General features: G+C 45.8%; 4 protein-coding genes across 8 annotated transcripts; 3 read left to right on the top strand and 1 right to left on the bottom strand.

Annotated features, from left to right (window-relative positions):
• Window positions 1–1703: 1703 nt before the first annotated feature.
• Window positions 1704–11634, top strand: LOC144035988 (arf-GAP with Rho-GAP domain, ANK repeat and PH domain-containing protein 1). 5 transcript variants are annotated; one of them, XM_077546182.1, is made up of 28 exons: window positions 1704–1857; window positions 2128–2312; window positions 2630–2712; window positions 3157–3246; window positions 3486–3523; window positions 3765–4100; window positions 4181–4237; window positions 4420–4585; window positions 5079–5186; window positions 5393–5497; window positions 5696–5756; window positions 5854–5974; window positions 6069–6333; window positions 6437–6636; window positions 7341–7426; window positions 7509–7691; window positions 7770–7838; window positions 7899–7998; window positions 8087–8143; window positions 8583–8709; window positions 8778–8877; window positions 8986–9187; window positions 9269–9314; window positions 10436–10632; window positions 10724–10936; window positions 11089–11194; window positions 11282–11423; window positions 11498–11634. In XM_077546182.1, exons 3-28 carry the CDS (start codon window positions 2630–2632, stop codon window positions 11546–11548), a joined length of 3309 nt encoding a protein of 1102 aa, XP_077402308.1. In that variant the 5' UTR covers window positions 1704–1857; window positions 2128–2312; the 3' UTR covers window positions 11549–11634. The 5 variants fall into 5 exon arrangements, 4 of the variants coding, with proteins under 4 accessions (XP_077402308.1, XP_077402310.1, XP_077402309.1 ...); XR_013288550.1 differs by lacking the exon at window positions 11498–11634 and having other exon boundaries at window positions 10714–10936; window positions 11282–11324; XM_077546184.1 differs by lacking the exon at window positions 3157–3246.
• A 655-nt stretch (window positions 11635–12289) lies between these two features.
• On the top strand, window positions 12290–15080 carry ttc1 (tetratricopeptide repeat domain 1). Its single transcript, XM_077546196.1, has 8 exons — window positions 12290–12447; window positions 12897–13187; window positions 13269–13329; window positions 13655–13767; window positions 13931–13967; window positions 14099–14247; window positions 14747–14801; window positions 14885–15080. Exons 2-8 carry the CDS (start codon window positions 12903–12905, stop codon window positions 15016–15018), a joined length of 834 nt encoding a protein of 277 aa, XP_077402322.1. The 5' UTR covers window positions 12290–12447; window positions 12897–12902; the 3' UTR covers window positions 15019–15080.
• A 26-nt stretch (window positions 15081–15106) lies between these two features.
• On the bottom strand, window positions 15107–17276 carry pfdn1 (prefoldin subunit 1). The gene is made up of 4 exons (XM_077546198.1): window positions 17182–17276; window positions 16486–16652; window positions 16321–16405; window positions 15107–15233 (listed from the first exon to the last, which is right to left on the bottom strand). Exons 1-4 carry the CDS (start codon window positions 17212–17214, stop codon window positions 15150–15152), a joined length of 369 nt encoding a protein of 122 aa, XP_077402324.1. The 5' UTR covers window positions 17215–17276; the 3' UTR covers window positions 15107–15149.
• Window positions 17277–17585: 309 nt separating this feature from the next.
• Window positions 17586–20176, top strand: LOC144035995 (deoxycytidine kinase 2). The gene is made up of 8 exons (XM_077546197.1): window positions 17586–17865; window positions 18316–18434; window positions 18569–18652; window positions 18743–18852; window positions 18957–19104; window positions 19189–19304; window positions 19736–19835; window positions 19928–20176. Exons 1-8 carry the CDS (start codon window positions 17760–17762, stop codon window positions 19952–19954), a joined length of 810 nt encoding a protein of 269 aa, XP_077402323.1. The 5' UTR covers window positions 17586–17759; the 3' UTR covers window positions 19955–20176.
• Window positions 20177–20191: the final 15 nt, after the last annotated feature.

Here is a 20191-nt window from a genome sequence, read left to right as displayed (position 1 = left end):
CTCTTGTCAACAAAAGTGGGAAAAAAGTTAAACTAATAGAAATAGTTCAAATGAATTTTTGACGTTTATAGGCGTCAATGGCAGTGAATGAGTTAGTAATTGTAGCCATGAATGATACACTATAGTACTCTGTATTATATGCACTTTAATCTTCTTGGGGCTCCTGCGAGGCAGCATTGTGCTCTCCCAACACGTTGCGCTGGTACTTGTGCCCGCAGCTCCTCCGTGGCATCTGATTTGATTGAGGTCACAATGTTGAGCCCTCGGGTGCGAGGCTTGCCTTCCGTCCTGCGCCCTTAAGGTCCAACCAGAGGATGGCTTTTGTCGGATGCTATGAAGATGTCCAAGATGCCGGATACGCGCAGGATGGGGCCAAGCCAACGTGGCAGACAAGCTTGGCCTCCAAGTTAGCTGGACAAACACCAAGTTCATGAATGTCGTGATGGCCCAGATCGATCCCCTTTCCGGCTCAGTAATGAATCCTTTGATCTTGTCAAGATCTTTGTCTATCTGGGCTCCACCGTCACAATGAAGGCCTAAAACCAGAGATGATTTACAGAAGAGCCCTGGCAGCTTCAGTCCCGCAATATCTCTGGAAAACAGACTGGCGGGAAATGTACCATCTCACCCAACTCGGCAGTACTAACTCTTTGACTGCCAGACGTTTTCAGAAAAGGGATGCCGTGGGTGCCAGCCGATTTTAAGCATTTCGACTGATCTTTCAAGGTCCCTAGAAAATTATGTGTTTGGACTATGGAAACACACATATTGCCAAAACAAGATTGGACTCTCATCTTCCATCAGAAAAAAAAAAAGTTTGTTTCTACCTTATTCCGTTTTTGAGTAATCAACAATAGAAAATGGTTAGTTTCACCTGTTTTGAAAAAAACGTCTTTTAACTCATTCACTGCCATTGACGGCTAAAAACGTAAAAAAAATTCATTTGAACTATTTCTATTAGTTTAACATTTTTTTCCCACTTTTGTTAGCAATAGTATGAAAACCTAGAATTTTTTATTGTACATTTAGAACAGATATGAAATTTTAATCAATCGCGAGTTAACTACTGAAGTCATGCGATTCATTACAATTAAAACTTTAATCGCCTGATGCCCCGAATTTTTTATAATATATTCTTCTTTTTTTTTTTAATTCATTCACTGCTGTTGACGGCTATAAACGTCAAAAATTCATTTTAACTATTTCTATTAGTTAAAAATAAATAAATCCACTTTTGTTTAGAAGAGTATGAAAACCTAGAATTTTTTTATTGTACGTTTAGAACAGATATAAAATTTGTGATTACTCGTGAGTTAACTAGTGAAGTCATGCGATTAATTAAAATTTGAAAAAATTAATCGCTTCTTGCCCCTAATTTTTAATAATCTTTTTTTTTTTTTACTTAATTTATGGCAGTGAATGAGTTAACGTCTTTGGCACTCCTCCATAGGATTTTACGAAACGTTATTTAACGTTTTTGGCAGACAAAGAGTTTTAAAGGAATCAATTTTGAAGTAACAAGTAACATAACGTGGACGAAGTGAAACACACACACACACACACACACACAAACGTGCATATACACACACAGTCCAATTAAACGCACTTATACACACACAAGTGCCTGCATTCTTGTGCGATGACGTGAGCGAGACTAACCGGTTGTGTAAAAAAAAAACATTAACAAAGTGACTGAGCAGGTCGGACGATAGCTACCAGTCACATGAACTCACCTGTCCTACCAACATACACACGGGGGAAGACATGCCACACAAACGAGACAGAAACACGGAAGGCAAGAAGAATACATGAGACAAAAAGAAAAAAAAGAAGATTCAGGATCTAAGAAGCGATACGGTAAGAAATTGTTTCTGCGGTGTATCATTCGCAGTCTTCTTCTTCTTCTAGTGTGTTCTGCGATTCGGGCTTAGATGAACGATAAACATTTTGTGTGTTGACGCAAGTTTTCCCCGATCTCGGACAGCATCCCATAATTTTCGTTTTGACTTGAATTGTAGGAAATTTTGCCCAAAAGATTTTTCTTTGCCGGCCTCGCGCGCTAGTTGGTGCGATACTTCCGCTCAGGCTCAACTCTTCTAACGTTCCTTTCCGAACGTCGTGTTCCAGGAATTTAAGCTGCCACTTTTCGTGGTGAGCGGTTGTTAAACGGTGTTTGGATGCGGACAGACCTCCTCGTTGGTGACGTGATCAACAGAATTTATTCCGATGTTATCGAATGCATCTTTGGCCATAGAAATTCTTCTTCTGATCTCTTTCATGCTTCTGCCATCTGCTGTCATTGAGGTTCCGAGGTATGTAAACAAAGAGACTTGATCCATAATTTTGTTGCCCGAGGTAAGGAAGAATTTGGGTTCCAATGACGACCCGGAGACACACATAATAACCTTTGTTTTTTTTTTTACAGTCGATGCTCAAACCGTTGCTTCGCTTGACTTGATTCACATTCTACTAGCATGCTACTAGCAACACAATGTTTCTGTTGAATTAATCCTGTTGTCATGACCACAGCGAATCGTCTTGGTGGATGAATAATCATCTTTTTGATCAACCTCCAATCTTCTTTGTTTATGATCACTTATCGATTAATTAACTAGTCCTCTCCAACCAGATGCCTCCGCCCCATCCTGTCCCCAAACCGAGAGCTCGCTACGCAAGGGAAAACCTGGGCGCCGCCTCCCCGCTGGACGTCAGGTACATGTACGCACACACAATGAACATTTTGAGAATGTCCACATTAACTCTTTGACTGCCAGACGTTTTCAGAAAAGGGATGCCGTGGGTGCCAGCCGATTTTAAGCATTTTGACTGATCTTTCAAGGTCCATAGAAAATTATGTGTTTGGACTATGGAAACACACATACTGCCAAAACAAGATTGGACTCTCATCTTCCATCAGAAAAAAAAAAGTTTGTTTCTACCTTATTCCGTTTTTGAGTAATCAACAATAGAAAATGGTTAGTTTCACCTGTTTTGAAAAAAACGTCTTTTAACGTCTTTGGCACTCCTCCATAGGATTTTACGAAACGTTATTTAACGTTTTTGGCAGTCAAAGAGTTAACTCTAATTAGTTGGTTGAGTGAGGTCCAATTTCAGTAGTAGCTTGATTGCAGCTGTGTTTATATGGCTTCTATTTAGACCATCATGTTTGATCGCTGTTACTGTTCTGAAAAATTCAGCAGAACATCCATCTGGACCCAGGGTTTTGCCATTTGGCATGTCTTTGAGGTACTGCCTAATTCCATGTCGCTTAATTGGGCACTGAAGATATTTCTGTCTTCTAAAGTTAACTGAGGGATATTAAGAATGTTCATAAAAGTTTCAATATTTTTTTCCACATGACATACAAAAATATAAATAAAAAAGTTACTGTCCTGGACACTCAAGCACACGCACAAACTTTTTTTTACGTCTGTCCCGGTGACGATTCCGACATACACACACGTCCACGTGTTCTTGTCTTTCAGAAATCAGACTTCTTCCAACGGAGCTCAGCTAAGCACAGGTAAACACACACTCAGAATGTTGTTTGACCTTTGATTAGGTATGAAATTAGTTAGCAAGCTAAACTCAAGTCAGTGTCAAAAACTGGTTTCGAAACGAGTTTCCAACCAGTTTGTGACATCACTAACACACACACACACGTTTAAAAATATCTCCCAAGTGTCTAGCATCATCCATGGAACAATTACCTGTGCATACATTCAATCAATACATGATGATGTCACTGTCTCCTCCCCCCTCAGATGAAGACGCCGGGTCACCCGTTGACGTTCCATATATGGTCGGATTTGCTGGCAACTCTGCCTCCAGCCCGCCCCCCACGTCTCCGCTTTCCATACAAAGCATGGCTAGCAACATCGCTAACCACATACCTAGCTTAGCCGGCGCTGCTAGCACCATCACTCACCCGACTGCTGCTCCGACTTCTACACTAAGCAGCTCATCTGGCACACTACCTGCTAACTTGGGCGCCATTGTTAGCTCCTTATCAAACATACCCAGTTTAGCAGGTATGCTTAGCATGGTGGCTAACTCGCCGTCCCAATCTATCAAAGGCGTTCCTCCCTTGACACCAGCTGGTAAATCAATCAATGATCACTTTCCCATTAGAGATGATCAAGTGATAGTCATTCTTGTTTTGTTTTTTCTTCTGGTCCAGATGTCGTTGACAAGGACTCCTCACCAGCAACATCAGAGGGACATGTTGGACTCGCAGGTAATGGTGGACCAAAGTCAACGGCTATGTTGTTAATCACTCCCCTATTTGCTAGATACTGCCTTTTAAAGATAGTTTTCCACTTTCCCATGATGTCACACACTTCTGGCGTAGTCGGGAGTAGGGAATGCATCCAACAGCTTACTTTGGACTTCTTCCTTCTTCACCCACAAACTCCACAGAGGAAGACGACGACGATCTTTATATCACCGTGTTGGAAAGTTGGGACGACGACGTCGATTCCGACTCGTCCAACGAAGAGGAAATTTATCAGAACTGGCCCGCCTCCTCCATGGCTAATGGACCGATAAGAGGAGACCTCGTTGACAACTCGGTCAACAGCACCAAGTATGCAATCCCAACGACACCTAGTACTACACAAAGTACTACATCGACTACTCCAACTGGTAGTAACATTTGGTGCTACACCTGGTACCTCATTCACTACAACACCTAGTGCTATACCTTGTACTACCACTAGTACGACGTGGTATTACACCTGGCACTGCAATTAGTGCCACTGGTACTACAGCTAGTGCTACATTTGTTACTACTTTTAGTGCTTCACCTGGTACTACATCCATACTCATACTTAGTACGACCTTTTGTGCTCTTCCTGGTCCTACTTGTACTTGTAGTACTACACTTGACACTATACTGTGTAAAACACTCAGCACGACACTTGGAAGTACGTGTGGTACTGCCCTTTGTGCTACATTTATGACTCCACCGCATACTCCAGCAGGTACCAAACCGAGGTTCAAGACTTGATAGGACACCTCCTAGACAAGTACCGGTACACCTTCACTGTTCACTGATTTTGCTTGCTTTGCTGCGTCAGCTCCAGTCGTTCAGCTAGTGTGACGCCCCCTCGGCCAGTCCCGCCTCTTCCTTTACACATTGCCCAATCAGCAAAGAGCACAAAGTCTTCCAAGCAAAAGACGCCAAGGTACACGTTATTATCATTACTGTTTTTGTTGTTCTCAATATTCTTGTTTCCATCGTCATTGTTGTTCTTGTTTGTTTTTTGTCAGCATCATCGTTGTGGATTTTGTTCTGTTCTTGATTTTCTTGTTCTTGTCGCTGTTGTTTTTGCCGTTGCGGGCGGTCATCGTTTGCATTTTTCTCATTGTTGTTTTTGTGATTGCGGTGCAGCGTGGCAACCATCCGAGTCTCGAGGAAGAAAGGACAACGCCCACCCGTTGGTCCTCAAAGTGCAGTGGTCCGAGCAAGCTGGTTGGATGTCTGGAAGGGCTTCAGGTAAACAAACTTGTAACTTGTTTTTAATCATTTTGTCATAGTCGCATGTTACTGCAATACTAGTGTAGCCAAAGCTACCAAAGACAAATTCTTTGGTTGTTTTGGCCAATAAAGAGAAACATGATTCTGATTGACTGCTCGATAGACTGATAACAGAAGTATTTGTTTCTTCTTCTGATAACAAATTTGTTGTTTTAGACACAACGTCTTTTGGGCCACGCTGGACGGACAGTTGATGTCTCTGTGGAAAAAACGTACAGTAAGTGTGTCCTCCAAACTGTGTGTGTGTGTGTGTTCATGTTGTGAGTGACAGCTGTGTGTGTGCGTGTGTGTGTGTTTAAAAAAAAAAAAATCAGGACCAGTTCAGCGAGGTTCTCTTCCACGTGTCCAGCATCACAAACGTGAAGAAACTTGAAAGAGGAAGATTCTCCATCTACTTCAAGAAGAAACATTACGACTTCATGGCTCACAGTGACGGTCCGTTTGGGCTCGTTATATGCCGTCGTCGTCGATGCTTGAAATTCTATTTGTCTTTGCTCGACTGCTCTACACTCTCTTATTTGCATTGCAGATGTCCAGGACGGTTGGGTACAATCTCTGCTGGCCTCACGGGGTCAGCCCAGTCCCGCCGGCCCGGACCTCCACGGAGCCATCACGGTCAAAGACCTCAAGAGCCGCTTCTACGCCGCCATCTGGGGCCACGACTTTTGGATTTACCAGAACAAAGATGGCTTCCAGCTGGGCGTGGCCTGCTACAGCATTCCCCTCAACCTGGCCACGGTTCGGACCACCGGGAAACACTCCTTCACCCTCACCACCCCGTTCAGGACCTTCAAGTACGCATGCGACACAGCAGAGGGATGTGAGACACACCCACCTTTATGTGGCCTGCCCTATCTGATTCAATTCTGTCCCTCCTTGCCCCGCCCCCGCCAACAGTCTCTCTGTCGATTCGTCGAGGGATCTGTCCGTCTGGTTGGAGGGTTTGTCCTCGTCCATCAGCAGTGCACTGTCCTGCAGCCAGGTGGCCACGCGGCTGTGGAAGAACCCGTCCAACCGACAGTGCGCCGACTGCGGTGCCGGCGACCCCGAGTGGGCGGCGGTCAACCTGCTGCTCGTTATCTGTCACAGCTGCGCAGGTGACCACGCCCCTGTAACGCCCACATTAATGCTAACGAGCTAATGCTAACACCCTTTCCTTAGGGTAACACCGAGCTCTGGGCAACTCATTGTCTTAAGTCCACACGCCCACATTAATGCTAACAAGCTCATGCTAACACCCTTTCCTCAGGTTAACATCTAATGCTAACACCCTTTCCTTAGGCAGGGCAACACTGAGCTCTAGGTAGCTCACTGTCCAAGGTCCGCACGCAAACATTAATGCTAACTAGCTAATGCTAATGCCCTTTCCTCAGGGTAACATTGAGCTCTGGGCTGCTAATGAGCTAATGCTAACGCCTTTTCCTCAGGGCAACACCGAGCTCTGGGCAGCACGTTGAGCTCTGGGCAGCTCATTGTCCCATGGTCCGCATGCTCACATTAATGCTAACGAGCTAATGCTAACACCCTTTCCTTAGGGTAACACCGAGCTCTGGGCAACTCATTGTCTTAAGCCCACACGCCCACATTAATGCTAACAAGCTAATGCTAACACCCTTTCCTCAGGTTAACATCTAATGCTAACACCCTTTCCTTAGGCAGGGCAACACTGAGCTCTAGGTAGCTCACTGTCCAAGGTCCGCACGCAAGCATTAATGCTAACTAGCTAATGCTAATGCCCTTTCCTCAGGGTAACATTGAGCTCTGGGCTGCTAATGAGCTAATGCTAACGCCTTTTCCTCAGGGCAACACCGAGCTCTGGGCAGCACGTTGTCCAAGGTCCGCAGTCTCAAGATGGACAACAAAGTGTGGACTGAACCACTCATACAGGTGACGGGGGAAGCGGAGACGAAACATTCTGGAAAGATGGTGGCCTGTCTCTCAGATTTTTGGAACCCCTCCTCTCTCGCAGCTGTTTGTTGCCCACGGTAACCGTCTGGCCAATCAGGTGTGGGCCCCCTTGGTGCCCTCTGGAGAGCAGATTGGTCCGGAGGCCTCTGAAGAGAGTAGGTCAAAGTTCATCCAGGATAAATACAGCAAGGGGCGCTACCGACGAGTACACGCCCTTGCGTCCTCTGCCGAGCTGATGCAGCAGGTGTGACGCCCTGTGACCCTGCGACCTTGCAAACGTGATCATGTCATCATGCCACGCGACTGACGAGTTTTGTTTTAGAGGCTGCGAGAAGTCGTTTGTGGCGGCGACGTGGAAGAAACCTTGTCACTTATCTGTTCAGGGTCAAAGGTAACACAAGGACATTCACACATGCACGTTACATCCTGTGACATCACTTCCTTTCTGCAGGTGTGTCAAAGCGACCCTCAGAACCCCTCCGCCATCCAGCTGGCTGAGAGAGCGGGGCAAGCTCTACAGGCCGAGCTACTGAGGCTCAACGAGTACACGGGTCAAACACACCGACACGCACACAAGCAAAGACACACAGGTACACAAATATTCATATCTGGGGTTTTTTCTTTCTTTTTTTTAAACAGAGGTTCCACCTTACCTGCCAAAATCTGGATATAGGAGGTCTGAGTCTGCCTGCTCAGGTAATCAGAATTTTTATTGATACATATACATAGATACAGTATGTTCTTTTTTATGTCTGTCTCAGGAATGGTCTTTGCCCATTTTTTGTACTTCTTGAAACCATGATCCCAGACGGTTCCAGGTTGGCTTTCAGGTCTTTGGATGTTTGACGTGGTGTTTTTTCCACCATTCGCATCAACCGTCGAAGACTTCTGCCATCAATCCCCCCCCCCCACGTCCATGGAGGTTCTTGACAGTTCCGTGCTCGTCAGACTTCTTGATAACATTACGCACTGCTGAAACAGGGCTACCAAAATCTTTGGAGATGGCTCGATACCCTTTGGAGGTCTTGTGTTTGCGAATAATCGCATTTCTGATGTCCTCAGACGATGATGAATAAGCGATTAAAAAAATGGTGGATGGATTTCCTATTGTATTTCCTATTGGTCATGTGTGTAGGAGAAGAAGACGAGGAGCTTCACGGCAAACTGGAAAAAGATCGCTTCCTCTTCTCTTTGGAGAACGACTCTGCAGCTTGCGACGTCCTTGACCTACGCGAGGTTTTGTCCCTCTTCCGAAAAGACGGGTAAATATTCCACAAGCTATGACGACAGCGCCAGTTACTGGGAAACTAACCAGCGTTCCTTCATTCAGGTCAAGCTTTCAGTTTGAGTTGATCACGTTGGACAATCAGCTCATTTGTGTGGCCGAGAGTGAGGACGAACTCCTCATCCACCTGGTCTACATCCTCAAGGTCCTGACAGACCCAGACCAGACCTCAGAATATCAGACAGAGCAAACATAACCTGACAGGGGAAAGATCCCCTGGCAAGGCCTAGACCACCATTTTGCTGTTTTCCAGGTGATTCTGCCAGGTGGTGTATCCTATGCTGAGGTGTGCGGCGCGGTGGGAGTCTGCAAAGTGTGCGTGGTAGAAGACAGCAGCGCCTCGGACAACTCTGAGGCCTGGTTGTTGCTGTGGGACGGCGGGGTGAGCGTCCATCGCGCTCGCAGAGGCTCCAAGCAGATGTTAAAGATGGAACTGAGCACGCTCAATCACCACGGTAACCAATCCTTTCATATGTACGGCAATTCTACGGTAATGATCCACATCCAAAGGAATGTTAATCAATGTATTTCTTTAGAGATTGATCCGTCTGAAGACATCATCACCGTGGTACTAGGACAGAGGTGGGTGGGCACTTCAACACACGTTCTGTGTTGTGTTATGTTGTGACACTTCGGGTCCACACAACTCACAGGCCTGAGATCACCCAGCAAATCTGACCTCATACCACAGTCCGAAAACAGTGGGGTCAAAAAGAGATAGGGTAAGAAGCTCGGTCATCCGGGAGGGACTCAGTGTCGAGCCGCTACTTCTCTGTGTTGAGAGGAACCAGTTGAGGTGGTTTGGGCATCTGGTTCGAATGCCTCCTGGACGCCTTCCTGGAGAGGTGTTCCGGGCATGTCCCACCGGCGGGAGGCCCCGGGGACGACCCAGGACACGCTGGAGAGACTATGTCTCTCGGCTGGCCTGGGAACGTCTTGGGATCCCGTCGGGAGGAGCTGGTTGAAGTGACTAGGGAGAGGGAAGTCTGGGCTTCTCTGCTGAAGCTACTGCCCCCGCGACCCGACCCCGGATAAGCGGCAGATGATGTATGAATGGATGGATGATTAACCCAAAAAGTGGGGTCCGTTCCTTTTTACCCCAATTTGGGTTGTTTTTGACCCAACACTTTTTGAGTGCACAAGACAAGATGCAGACCACCTGACAAGACGAAGACTCCCACCCCCCCCAAACAAAACCAAGACTTTGTACCAGCTGAAACTCAGAGCAGGGGACCTCATTCCACCTAACATGACAAAGATCATTGAATATGATTCAGAACACTTGACATGACTCGGACCACCAGGCAAGACAATCCTGACACCACCTGACAATACGGAAATCACCTGCTAGTACTCTGACGACCTAATAAGACTCATACCAGCTGACATGACAAGGACCAGCAGACAAAACTAAGACTTCCTTATACAACAGACAATACAAAGATCACCTGACAGGAGTCACAGGAGTCACAGGACTCACAGTAGCGAACAATCCTCATTCCACTTGACAAGACAAAGATCATCTGATAGGACTCGGACTACCAGCCAAGAAAGGGAACTGACGGGCCTAGTAGCTGTCAGGACGAAGATCACCTGACCAAATTGACACGGCCCGATAAGACTTAGCGAAGATCACCAGCACGCATGGTTTTGTGTTGTGCCGTTTTGTGTTTGGTCCGGTGACACATGTTGCGTGTGTGCAGACGCATCTCACTGCACTTTGACGAGCATGACAGCTGCGGCAGATGGTACCGCCTCCTGCAGGACGCTCTGGCCAAACAAAACGCTCCAGAATCTCCTGTCACGTCCAAGCCGACTCTGTACCCGCTGAGTGACCTCAAGGAGATGGACCTGGTTCCGCTCGCCATCCAGCGATGCATCCAACACATCAAAAACCACGGTTGCAACTTGGTCTTCTACTTCCTCCGCTTTCACGTCTCCTCGCCACGCGCTCTTGCGTAATTTGTGTGTTGACGTTTAGTGTGTTTCAGGTCTGAAGGTGGAAGGTGTGTACCGGCGCTGCGGCCTCGCCACCAAAGTGTCCCAGCTGGTGGAGGCCCTGGTGAGATCCCCGGGTTCTGCCCCGCTGGAGTCGCACGAGCAGGGTGTGCTGGACGCTGCCGCCGCCCTCAAGCAGTACATACGGCAGCAGAAAGTGGAACTCTTCCCCGAGAGTGACTGCAAGGACTGGATGCGAGCTGCTGGTGGGTAGTATGAGTGTTTTTTTCACTTTGTAGTTCACAGGTGGTGTTAGAAATCACTCCAAGTGGCCTATATAGTGAGTTGGACTTGACCCATACGCAGTGGTACCTCGACTTCCGAACACAGTCCCATTCGTAGTACTTTGTGTATCAAGTGATTTCAGATGAGCGCGCCAGGTTCTCAGCCTACCGACAGTTGCTACGGCAACTGCCCTCCGATAAGCGAGTAACGCTGAACGTCTTGTTTGGACACTTTTACATGTAAGTAAGTTGGAACACAAATTTCTGAAAGTGAAACGCTCGCATGTTGGATTGCAAATATATTCACTCACACACATTACCTGCCAGGGTCCAGACGTTCTCCCAGATCAACAAGATGTCGGCCCACAACCTGGCCCTGGTTCTCGTTCCGTCGCTCTTTCATAGTCTGAACGGCGACCTGCTCAAGCTGACCCGCGAGTTGGTCCTGTACCATGCGCCGATCTTCCTGGTATGTCACGTAACCGCCGTGTGCATTTGCGGCGCGATTGTGAAGTCTGAATGCAGCCTTGGAACGCTTTGCAGACACACGAGCAGCAGCAACAGAATGACGAAGAGGAGATCACCGTCCTCTGAAAAACAACAAAAAGGATGGATGTTGGTTATCAATTCTCTTGGTGTTGTTTACCTCAAATCATTAAAGTTGAACATAAAAAAATCCAGGCTGTAGCCGTCCTGTGTTCTTCCTGTTCTTGCGTGGGTTTTCTTCGGGTATTCAGGCTTACTTGCACATTCCAAAAAACATGCGTTGAAAATTCTGAACCGCTCAAAAGTGTGCCGTGCTATTGGCTGGCGACCAGTCCATGGGCCTTATCTCACCCAAAGTCATCTGATATAGACTGCAGCTCATCCCTTACCAGAATGTAAACAGTAGGCCTATAGAAATGGAAGGTTATAGGTCAATATTCATTTAAGGGTCGATATTCATTAAAAAAAAGAAAAGAAAATTGCATCCAATATTCAAGTCTATTGAACAATAAAATACAATATATTTTTGTAATATTTTTTTGTCTTAATATTGATATGAGAAATATTTACGTAACAAAAAGTTTTTAAAAATACTATTTTATCATGGTGATCCATTTTACGTCGACAGTCTCGCCTGCAGGGGGCAGTCACGAGCCATAGTGACACACGCAGCTACACGGTATTGCCTTTAAAATGTGTAAACAAGCACAATAAAGTCACCTCGCACGTATGAAAAACATTTTTAGGTTTCACCAAACGACAAACTCCTCAGTTCTACACCAGAATTAGACTTTATTCATAGCATTATTTAAAGCAGGAGCCGAGTGAAAAGAACAAGCAGAAGACGACGACGAAGAAGAAGTAAGCGAATTGGACGGCCACGAAGAAGAAGAAGTAAGTGAATAGGACGACCACGAAGAAGAAGAAGTAAGCGAATAGGACGGCCACGAAGAAGAGTAACCCAGAAGCGCTTTGGCTAACTCATCGTAGTCTAGCATTGCTGTCAGGTAAGTTAACAAATCAGACGACTTTGACGTTTTTATCCTCTTAATGTCACTTTGTGAAGACGTTTTGAGGTTCACCTGTTATTTAACATCGCGACAGCAACTGTCGACTTTTTAGCCTTTAGCTGTAGACTCCGTTCTTAGCGTAATGCCGAATGAATATTCTACTTTAACTTTGTATGCATGATATTCAGACCTGTGTTGTGCGTGATATAAAACCATAATCAAAATGCATCACCGAATCAGTTATTCAGACGGTTCTAGTGGCAATTGAAGAAATTCTGGTAATATTGCAAGCCAATGTTCAAGCAGTCTACTGTTGTAGTGATCAGGAAGGTTCTGGGAGTCCTCTACATAGACATTAGGAAAGTTCAATTGTTTTTTACTCAAAGTACAACCTAAAAAAAACCGCTGGTAGGAAATGACATAGTCCCCTCTCTGTGGTTCATTAGTTGAGGATGAGCCTGCCAGCAGATGAGCTGAGATGCAGCGAGGAGGACACTGTGGACCGGGAGGACTTTTTTGACTGCCAAGAGACTTTGGAGCATCCAGACCGAGGAGACCAGGACAGACATGCAAGGACAGACACCAGACACGAGCCAGTGGACAACACGAGCACAACAAACCCGCTTGAAGACACGCGGGACGATTCTGATGACGACTTGAAGGACTGCAGTGGAGAAGTGGAAGATGACGATCGGGCGATAGAAGAAGAGGAGAAATTGACAGAGGAGGAAAAGGAGGTAAAAGCGGATGATGTTGAAAGTCAAAAATGCATTTGCACACAATGACCGGCCACCGCTGTCAACTTTTTGTCACTCCAGAGCCGACGACAGCACAGTCTCACCTTGAAGGAGGAAGGGAACTGCCACTTTAAAAATGGAGGTGAGCCCAACCACTATATCAACCATTGTAATAGTATATACCAGTTTGACCAAGTTATAGACAAGTTTGACCAGTGTAACCAGTGTTTAGACCAGGGGTGTCAAACTCATTTCATTTCAGGGTCCACTTGCGCCCCAATTTGATCTCAAGTGGTACAGTTGGGGCCTAATAAGCTAAAAAACAATGACAATATAACGGGCCGGTTCTGACCCGCAGGCTGTATGTTTGACATCACTGGTTTAGACACCTTTGTCCTACTCTAGTCTGATCGGCACAGCGTAATCAACATATGTAGCAGTTTGACCGGTTTGCAATGTTTGTGCAGATTGGTCTCTGGCAGAGCAAAACTACACGCAAGCGTTGCGTTTGTGTCCGCACTGTTTCAGCCAAGAGCGAGCCGTGTTGTTCTCCAACAGAGCGGCCGCCCGACTGCATCTGGTAATGCAACACACGCTAATGCTAACGTGCTAACACATTATCTTGTCATCTGTAAGGCTAGCAAAATGTCCTAAGTAGACAAGCCAGTGAGTGTTAAGCTAGCAATGACCGATGATGTCAAACTAGCGAAATGCTAACGGGAAGTTTTGCACTCCTGCGTCAGGACCGGAAGGATGACGGGATCGCCGACTGCTCCAGAGGTGAGTGATGCCATCACGGATGGTTCGAGGCCCTTTCATAATGTTTGTGAGCGATGCTTGGGGGCCACCTTCAACTTGTACAGGTGGCGTCATGGTGAAAAGGTCAATGGATTGAATGTTTTTCATGCTAGCACTGGAGCTGAATCCGGACTACATGAAGGCCTTGCTGAGGAGGGCGGAGCTCTACGAGCAGACGGAGCAGCTGGAAAAAGCGCTGGACGACTACCAGAAGGTCCTGGAGCGAGACCCCAAGCAAACGGCAGCCGGGCAAGCCTGCGCGGTGAGTTCGTGGTCCGCTGCTACCGATACCATTTTGCAGCCTTTTTCTTTCCGTTTTAGAAATCAGCTACAAAACTAAATTGATAACTTTTAGCAGATCCATCTGTCCTTTTTTTTTTTTTTTTTTCGCGGGTGAGCTGAAGTCATGGCACACAAGTGACAAGTCACACATCTAGACAAGGCTGAAGAGCTCACTAAAGGACTGTTTGGAATTATTGTATCGAAAAAGAAAGAAAGTAGCTTTGAAAGAGCACTAAATCTTAGCAAAGTTAATACTTTGGCACCATCGTGTGGTCAAGAAATGATGCTGAAGCCCATTTATACAAAAGTCACCATCTTGGTGTCTATGTTGAAATGATTTGAGGAGTTTCATTTAGACAAACATAGTGCTTTGTTGTCATTTATAGGCAATTATAAACCTGTGTAGAGTTCATCTCACTTGGGAGCGGGCTTGTTTTGATGTTTTGTTCTGGAAGTCCAACTACTTCCTGTCCTTGCAGAGGTTACCTCAGCAGATCCACGAGAAGAACGAGAAGCTGAAGGAGGAAATGTTAGGTAGGAAAACGCGCAGCCCACATGCGCCTCTCTGAATTATCAGCCGATTATTGACAACCTCTACCTGTATTGGCCGTGGGCAGGTAAACTGAAGGACCTGGGCAACATGGTCCTGCGCCCGTTCGGCCTGTCCACCAACAACTTCCAGGTCAACCAGGACACCAACACGGGCTCGTACTCCATCAACTTCGTCAACAAGCCCAACGACAACACGTGACCGCCGCGCCACGCCGCTTGTCCCTCCTTTCACAATAAAAACTCTTTGCTGTTCCATCCCGAGGCCAGGCTGATCAATGACCAATCAATAAATGATAACACTTTAATGAACACACGTTGAAGATTGACCGATCACTGAGCTCTCCTGGACATCAGCATCTCCCGAATGTTGTCCTCTGCCTCCTTCACGCTGCGTTCCAGGTACACCTTCTTCTGCTGCAGGGCACAAACATGCAATGCCGACTCATCAGGACCATCAGCAAGCTGGCTGCTGGCCAATCCATCCATTATCCAAACCGGCTCACGGGCATGCTGGAGCCTATCCCGGCTGTCATACCATTACGAGTACTCAACTCAGTCACCGCTAGTACTTTTGATACATCATTGAAAAACAACAATGACAGATCATTTTAAAGATAGACCTATTTATCTTAATAAAGTATTTTTCCTTCAAATTGCATGAAATTAATGGCAATTAAAAAAAAAAAATACTATGCATATTTTGTTAAAAATAATAAATAAAATGAATCGAATAATCAAGTGGCCAAAACAAGTCCCATTTAAACTCTGCAGTTGTACATCGTAATGTGCACGGCGGTGTCAGCCATGAATGCTTTTAGTTCCTGATCCTAAAATGGCCACAAGTCGCGAGTAGCTTCAAATAATGCCAGGTATCGGCCCAATAATGATACCTGATATTGGCACTTGACCATCCCAAATCAACCCCCATACAAAATACCCTCCCAGAAAAATGTCAATTGTTTCACAAAATTGTGTAACGTCAGCCATGTTTTTTTTTCTGAGAATCAGCACATTTGATGAAAATTAACAACACAGCACTGAAATCCTCAAATTAGCATGTTGATGCTACATTTAATTTTTTTTTAACCATTTCTTAGTGAACTTTGTTTTTCACAAAATTAGCATTATCCCACTTTTTCATCTTTTTGCGGGACTTTGCTTGGTTGTGTTTTTAAACTTGGAATAATTTACATCAGTCAAAAAAAAAGAAGCAGAAATCAGAAATACAAAATCTAAATTTCGGGCTTTGGAATAGGAATGAGCTGAGCAGTTAATAGTTGGAGCCGTTAGAATCAGTCAAATTTGAATCTGGTGGTTTCGTTGAATGTCCCATAAGAAATGAATGGGGAACTATTTGGTGAATAATTGTGGAAAGGGCATAAATACTTCTTGTCTATTTATTGACGTTGAAATGGGATGAAGCAGTCACGAAATGTGGAAAAAGAAGTGACTAATGTCGAGTGTGTTAAATATGTCAACTTTCTGGTGAAAAGGCGGCTACCTCCAGTTCTTTGATTTTCTCCTCGGCCGTCTTCTGCTTGGCCTTCAACTGCTGTGTGATGTCGTCCTTAGACTGCAGGATGAACCTGAAGCGCAAGCGTCGCCAGAGTGTTTTTAGACAAACGAGTGACGGACAGACGGACGGACGACGGAGCGAGCGACTCACATGCGTCCAACGCCCTCATACATGCGCGTGTTTTCGCTGAGCGTGTTGATTTCGGCGTGCGTGAGGTTGGCGTGCTTCTGCATGTGCAACAGCTGCTCGATCTGCAGGTCGGCCAGCTTCACCTTCTGCTGCGTGTCGATCACCTTCACCTGCAGCTCCGAGAAGGCCTGCCACGCACACAGAGGATGTGGATTTGCATTGCAATGGAAATCAAGACCACATGTTCATATACACACTCTAGACTGGTCGCTGCTCAATCACAATCGTTGGTAGATGTTGAGGCACTCTAGACTAGGCATGGGCCGATTACCTGCTGGACAGTTAACGGTGGTTTTAAAAAGTCAATTGAACCATGCCTGATGTTGACATACAACGGGCTGGTCGCTTGTCAACAATGTCAGTGCACAAAATAAACAATGAACTGGTCGCCATTCACAATTTCGAGTATTGAATGAAGCTAGCACGCAAAGTCTAGACAGAGGAGTCCTTAGCCGAGTTTCGAACCCCGAAGCAAAGGCGAGGCGACGCAGAGGTGCGAACCACTAGCCACCTTGCTGCTTCGTAACAGAATCGAGTCACTACTAGTCGTCGTGTCGAGACGGTCTTACTAACAAGTATGGTATTGCGAAAGTAAAATAATAGACATCTTTTTATTTAATGAAACTTGCGAATGCGTCTTCAAATGTGGGGAATTACCTTCTTCAGCTCCAAATCAACGGGTGTCGCCATTTTCCTTAACGTTGCGGTGTGGGGCGCATGCGCATGATCCACTTCCAGTTTGACAACATCCGCTCGGATGGAAACCGCGCAATATATTTTAATTATTATATGCATTATTATCATTAACTTTATTATTAACTGATATTAATTTCATTAATCACCATTAACGTTTATATTCAAAATGTGTTTTGTCCTTTTGTGTGTAGTATTTTTATGTTGTTTACAAAACTTCGCAGTCAGTCGTGAAAGTGTTACTCACCTAAGAGACATACTCCGAAATGTATTTCAAAACAAGGTATATCATATTACAAAACAAGATAAGCACACGAGATGGAACTATAATTAAAGCGACCCATATATCATGAACCCATTACACATTATGAACCCATGGCAACAACCCGGAAACACTTCATCGAGTTGTCCGCGCGCGGGCTTGAATGGCAGATGAGGATGACGAACGACTGACACTCGCTTGATCTCGCAGGACCAAACCAACTCATGAACTAAAACCGACAAACTGACCCAGCAACTCCAACTCCAAACAAGAGACGAGCATGGCGACTCCTCCAAAGCTAGCACGCAAGTCGTTTTCCGACAGTCCGTCGTCGTCCGAAGGGTTCTCCCGCCGACACAAAAAGATTTCAATCGAAGGGAACATTGGCAAGTTCACGTTTCCTTACTCAGTAATCGTGAAAGCAATCATGGGGGTTCTAAATACACCCATAAACAAATTAAGCTATCTCTAATATGTGTGCATTTGTGTACATTCAATTTAATATCATACTTGTTAATTTAACTTATACATTGTTTAATTGAATTGAAATTATCTTTATTACGCCAATAAGGTTTCAATTCCAACTTCCAAGCCTACACACACACTGCGACAACTTAACCGAGGAGTCAAGTATGTGCCAACGCAGCTCTGCTTAGCTCTCTGGCTTTCACACTGCCGTCCGCTTGAAAATGGCTTTGAATGTTCTGCCAGTCTGGTGTCTAGGTCTTGGGCAGAGAAATGAAGTGTGATTATGTCAATTAGCACCATCATTCAGACCAGAATTTTCTGCCTTTTTTGTTGTCGTTTTGTTTTAAATGAGTTGTTTGTGGTTCCAGCGGCGGGCAAGTCCACGTTTGTGCGTCTCCTGCAGGGGGCGTCGCCCGAGTGGGAGGTCATACCCGAGCCCATCGGCAAGTGGTGCAACGTCCACAACGACAGTGAAGATGTCTCGCAGGTGACTGACAAAAAGACACATGAATCTAATGATTGTCTCTCGGTATCAATTCTAGTTGCTGTTTTTTTTGCGTGATCTTCTTGTAGTTGAAGACACGTCCTCTCAGACGTGCACTGCTTCCTCTCTTTTGTCAGGAGCTGAGTTCCTCGCAGAAGAGCGGCGGAAATCTGCTGCAAATGCTTTACGACAAGCCAAGCCGCTGGTCCTACACCTTCCAGGTAGGACGGCGGCAGCTCCTTCCCGAGCCCCGCCGGCTGCCGGAGAAAGTGCTCACTTCCTGTCTGTTGTGTGTGTGCGTGCCTGTCAAGAGTTACGCGTCCCTCAGCAGAATTCGTTCCCAGCTTCGGTCGCCTTCGCTCAAACTCCAGCAGGCGGAAAATCCCGTCCAGTTGTACGAGCGCTCGGTCTACTCGGACAGGTGAGCTTGAGCTCCTCTATTGGTATTGGGAGTCGCTCAATGTACTTGATTTTCAGCTGACATTGCAAATGTGTAAAAGAAGCAATTTGTGGCTTTGCGTGCAGGTACGTGTTTGCGTCCACGCTGCTGGAGGGCGGCAGCCTGAGCGAGACGGAGTGGAGCGTCTACCAGGACTGGCACAGCTGGCTGCTGGACACGTTCCAGGCCCAAATCGCCCTGGACGCCTTCATCTACCTCAGGGCCGAGCCGCAGGTGCTCCTCTTCTTCCTCCTCCTCCTCGTCAACTTCCTGTCACATATCCTGGCACACGTGGGCTGACGCTTCTTCTTGTTTCAGCGCTGCATGCAGCGTCTGATCCAGCGCGGCCGCGACGAAGAGAGCGAAATTCCCCTCGAGTACCTGCAACAACTTCACCGCAAACACGAGGACTGGCTGGTCCACAGGAACCTCAGGTTTGCGTTTAGTACCTCACAAATTAAGCCCCCCCCCCCCCCAAAAAAAAGATACTATTTTGAAGGTCTTCCATACATTTTGTTCCATAAGCCTTGAATATTATTCTTAAAGAGAATTAGCCCTAAGACACAACCTTTAAAAAAATAATTCCATGTGTCCAAGTTCCAAATCATCAAAATATGATTGTTTCATCCGTGCCCATTTGCTTCTGAAAATCTGCAAATTTGACAAAAATCGGGAAAATTAGCATGTGAGCATTACACTGAAATGTACGACGGCCACGTATAAATAAAGAAAAAATTGAGGGCCGGCTGGCTTTAAAAATATATATATATATATCACGTGACGAAATAATAGTGTTGACGTAACACTAAAATGCACCAAAACACTCCAAAGTAATTAATCAAATCAATCGATTGATGAATTGCAGACTGGACTTTGAGTACCTGAATGAACTCCCCATCTTGGTCTTGGACGTCAACGACGACTTCAAGGATGATCGTATCAAACAGGAAGCCATCGTTGACCAGGCAAGTTTGGATTTGTTTTTTTCCCACTGATTTTTTATTTTTTTTTGAAAGGTCTCCTGTTTGTTTTACTGTGTTATTTTTTATGTTCTCAGGTCCAAGAGTTTCTCTCAACGCTGTAGAAGAAAGAAGTCTTTTTTTTTTCCGGGTCTATGGATGACACTTGGGACTGCTGGGATGAGCCCATCTGGCAAAAAACAATTCCTGTTTTTACGACCGCCCCCCGAAGGCACCGCCAGATAGACGTTGACCAGTTATTTCTTGAGAAAAGACTTCTGCAAAGACTCCCACAGGAACGTTTTTATTTGTTTGGTGAATGAATGACATTAAATGCTTTAACAGGAGCTAACGTTAGCAAT

The sequence above is a fragment of the Vanacampus margaritifer genome, chromosome 16 (genome assembly GCF_051991255.1).
Source record: "Vanacampus margaritifer isolate UIUO_Vmar chromosome 16, RoL_Vmar_1.0, whole genome shotgun sequence".
NCBI lineage: Eukaryota > Metazoa > Chordata > Actinopteri > Syngnathiformes > Syngnathidae > Vanacampus > Vanacampus margaritifer.
This window is presented reverse-complemented; position numbering and strand designations above follow the sequence as displayed.

What these genes read in the sequence shown, in the direction of transcription:
- pfdn1 (XM_077546198.1), bottom strand. Translation starts at nt 17,214, where the DNA reads ATGGCGACACCCGTTGATTTGGAGCTGAAGAAG. An exon ending in TATGAGGGCGTTGGACGCAT is followed by an intron (nt 16,406 to 16,485) that starts GTGAGTCGCTCG and finishes CTTGCGCTTCAG; the next exon opens with GTTCATCCTGCAGTCTAAGG. An exon ending in AGAAAATCAAAGAACTGGAG is followed by an intron (nt 15,234 to 16,320) that starts GTAGCCGCCTTT and finishes TGTGCCCTGCAG; the next exon opens with CAGAAGAAGGTGTACCTGGA.
- ttc1 (XM_077546196.1), top strand. Translation starts at nt 12,903, where the DNA reads ATGAGCCTGCCAGCAGATGAGCTGAGATGCAGCGAGGAGGACACTGTG. An exon ending in TGACAGAGGAGGAAAAGGAG is followed by an intron (nt 13,188 to 13,268) that starts GTAAAAGCGGAT and finishes TTGTCACTCCAG; the next exon opens with AGCCGACGACAGCACAGTCT. An exon ending in CAGCCGGGCAAGCCTGCGCG is followed by an intron (nt 14,248 to 14,746) that starts GTGAGTTCGTGG and finishes CTGTCCTTGCAG; the next exon opens with AGGTTACCTCAGCAGATCCA.
- LOC144035988 (XM_077546182.1), top strand. Translation starts at nt 2,630, where the DNA reads ATGCCTCCGCCCCATCCTGTCCCCAAACCGAGAGCTCGCTACGCAAGG. An exon ending in CTTCATGGCTCACAGTGACG is followed by an intron (nt 5,975 to 6,068) that starts GTCCGTTTGGGC and finishes TTTGCATTGCAG; the next exon opens with ATGTCCAGGACGGTTGGGTA. An exon ending in CTGCCGAGCTGATGCAGCAG is followed by an intron (nt 7,692 to 7,769) that starts GTGTGACGCCCT and finishes GTTTTGTTTTAG; the next exon opens with AGGCTGCGAGAAGTCGTTTG.
- LOC144035995 (XM_077546197.1), top strand. Translation starts at nt 17,760, where the DNA reads ATGGCGACTCCTCCAAAGCTAGCACGCAAGTCGTTTTCCGACAGTCCG. An exon ending in GCTGGTCCTACACCTTCCAG is followed by an intron (nt 18,653 to 18,742) that starts GTAGGACGGCGG and finishes GTGCCTGTCAAG; the next exon opens with AGTTACGCGTCCCTCAGCAG. An exon ending in AGGAAGCCATCGTTGACCAG is followed by an intron (nt 19,836 to 19,927) that starts GCAAGTTTGGAT and finishes TTATGTTCTCAG; the next exon opens with GTCCAAGAGTTTCTCTCAAC.